At 43.7% G+C, this 3,093-nt stretch overlaps 1 protein-coding gene across 1 annotated transcript; it reads right to left on the bottom strand.

Moving 5' to 3' along the window:
- Nucleotides 1-297: 297 nt before the first annotated feature.
- LOC311243216 (keratin, type II cytoskeletal 8-like) lies at nucleotides 298-1,739 on the bottom strand. The gene has a single exon (XM_084332352.1). The coding sequence runs from the start codon at nucleotides 1,727-1,729 to the stop codon at nucleotides 461-463; it is 1,269 nt and encodes a 422-aa protein (XP_084188478.1). The 5' UTR covers nucleotides 1,730-1,739; the 3' UTR covers nucleotides 298-460.
- Between the last annotated feature and the right edge of the window lie 1,354 nt (nucleotides 1,740-3,093).

Genomic DNA, 3,093 nt, shown 5'->3' with positions numbered 1-3,093 from the left:
TAGTAATAATGGCACACATACTTTTCACACCAACATGCGCATTTGTTGATACATGCAGGTAGGGATGTTCGATATTGGCTTTTTTACAGATATCCTATATACCGATATTGTCCAACTCTTAATTTCCGATACCGATATCAACCGATACCGATATATGCAGGGTCCCCCCCCCCCCCCAAAAACAGAATCATTTCAGGTAATTAACATTACATATCTCTTGTCGTGGAATTAACACAACATTATGCATACCTTTGACAATAAATAAAATCTGAATTTGTTCTTACTTGCTTGCCTGGGTAAATAAAGGTTAAATAAATGTAAAAGCAAAAAAAGAAAAAGATTTTTAGAATTTTTTTTAACCGATACCGATCATTTCCGATATCACATTTTAATGCCAATATCGGCCGATAATTGGTGTATCACCGCTGCCATTTTCACGGCGCGGTATAATGCTGCTGCTTCAGAAGTACACTCTGGAGTTGGTCTCGGTCTCCACAGTCTTGATGAGGACTGGAGTTGGTCTTGTTATTATTATTATTGGGTTCTGCACAGTCTGGATGTTCGTAATACACTGCTGTCCAATCCTGTCCTCCTCCCCCTCCAGCAGCTTGCTGTAGGTGGAGATCTCGATGTCCAGGGCCAGCTTGACGTTCATCAGCTCCTGGTACTCTCTGACCTGGCGTGTCATATCCTGTTTGGCTCTCAGGATAGCCCGCTCCAGGTCCCTGATGCTCTCGTTTGCGTCCGTCACGCTCCTCTCCCCGCACTTCTCTGCGTCGTCTATCTGGCCCTCCAGGATTTCACGCTGCGACGTCACCATCAGGATCTCATTCTGCAGACGGTCGATCAGACGTTTGAGTTCAGCGATGTCTCCCTTGGTGTCGTGCAGCTCGCTGCTGTACTGGTCGGCTTGGCAGGACATCTGGTCAAACTTGCTCTGGTACCAGCGTTCGGATTCTTCGCGGCTGCGCGCTGCGATGTCCTCATACTGTAGCTTCACCTCGGACATGATGTGATCCATGTTCAGCCCACGGGAGTTGTCCATCTGCACCACCACAGAGACCTCCTTCAGACTGTCCTCCAGCTCACGCAGCTCCTCGTCGTAGAGGTGCCGGAGGAAGTTGATTTCGTCCGCCAGACCAGAAACGCCGTCCTCCAGAGCCACCCTGGCGAGATAACCGGAACCCACATCCTTTTTCAGCAGGACAAATTCATTCTCTGCGCCGTTCCTCTTGTTGATCTCCACTTCGTACTTTGACTTGTAATCTTGCTTACTTTTGAGCATAGCGTTGTTCTCCAGGTCCAGTCTGTCCTTGTCATTAGTGACCCAGTCCAGCCGTCTCTGCAGGTCAGCGATGTACGCTTTCAGCATTGGGTCAACGTCAGATGTGGCTGCAGTCTGTCCGTTCAGCAGTTTCCACTTGGTCTCCAGCATTTTGTTTTGTTGTTCCAGGAATCGCACCTTATCAATGAAGGATATAAAGCGGTTGTTGAGGCCCTTGATCTGGTCCTTCTCCCGGGTGCGGACGGCTTGGATGGCGGGGTCTATGCCCAGGGTGAGTGGGGTCAGCAGGCTCTTGTCGATGGTCACCGGGGTGATGGTTGAACCCAGTGGCATGGTGCACACGCTGGCCCTGGTGCTGGAGAAGGAGCCCATGGAGCGGCTGCTGAAGCCCCCAGAAGAGCTGTACATCCCCGGGTGGCCGTTGCGCTTGCTCCTCAGACTCATGGTGGATAGCGTTGTGTGGTCGTCCCTGCTGCTGTGATGAGCTTGAAGGCTTGGAGAGGCTCGGTTAGGTACCACTCCTCAGGTGGATGACTATTTTATAGCTCTGGACTATAGGTGTGGCATGATAGTACAGATATGCAAGCTCCCCAATGTGGAGGAACCAGTCAGACACATTCCTTTCTCCCACCTCCTCCTGCTACAAACTGGTTGTATTGTCTCCTGTGGTGTCCTGGAATCCAGGGTCGTTGAAATTCAGGGCATACAGTGAAATGCAGGTGACCATGCCCGCTTTGATTGTGCAATAATACTAAATAATAAAAATAGTCATAATAAACAGGTAATAAAATAGACATAAAATAGGCATGATAAAATAATACAATGTTAGCTTCGGATTGTGTTAATAAGATACTGCCAGAAAGGTTACAAAGTCTTTTTCATTTAGAAAGAAAGTTTAGTAGGAGGACATTTTATTTTAAACATCAGTTTGCACGTACCACACTTAAACAGATTTATTTATTTAATTTGATTGATGAAAAATTGTGGAATTCTTTCCATAGCGATCTTAAGGGGTGTAATAATATTTGTCAATTCAAAACGAATTATAAAAATAAAAGATTTAGTCATTATGAAATATGAATCTGAATAGTGAGATCTTTTCTTTTCTTTCTTTCCTTTTTTTTCTTTTCTTGTTTAATCTGTGAATAGTTTGTTTCTTTGTATATTGTATGAATTATTATTTTGTGTAAATTAGGTTGTACGCCGACCATCAAGTGTCACTGGTTTAGTTCAGGAATAGGGGACAGGTAATTATACGATTTATTCTTCTTCCTGCTCCTTTTGCCCATGGTAGAACTGGATTTATGTTTTTGTATGAAAACTGTATGATTTATATTACTTCCATGTGGCAAATAAAACTGAAAAAAAATCTGAATCTGTTTGAACCTTAATGCTGTTTTATTGGTGCGGCTCTAGGGATGCATGCAGACCATATGCATGAATATCTGCTGCTTTTGTAACCTGCTGCTTTGGGATTTTAAATAAATATATATTTGAAATATATACCCTTTAATAAATACCAGCTTTATTCAATGGTCAGAATAACATGGACAACACCTCTTTTGCTCTGTAACATTGAGAGCTTCTCTTTCCAGTCTCCATACCAGCAATAATTATTTTACTACGCAGAACTAAACGGCGATGATTCACTTTCACTACTGGTGTCAAGAGTCAAGTCAAGTCAAGTTTCAAGACCAGTTTGAGTGTTTAGAGAAAATACTTATCAATCTAGTGAAAACTGATGTCTGCAGTTTTTTGGATCCGTTTTAGTTTGCTTGCTTGTGAGCGTAACTGGTAAGTGCTGTTTT

This window comes from Notolepis coatsorum, assembly GCF_963971535.1.
Source record: "Notolepis coatsorum genome assembly, chromosome: 16".
NCBI classification, from domain to species: domain Eukaryota; kingdom Metazoa; phylum Chordata; class Actinopteri; order Aulopiformes; family Paralepididae; genus Notolepis; species Notolepis coatsorum.
Note: the sequence above shows the minus strand (reverse complement) of the source record. Positions and strands in the feature narration are given on the sequence as shown.

What these genes read in the sequence shown, in the direction of transcription:
- LOC311243216 (XM_084332352.1), bottom strand. Translation starts at nt 1,729, where the DNA reads ATGAGTCTGAGGAGCAAGCGCAACGGCCACCCGGGGATGTACAGCTCT.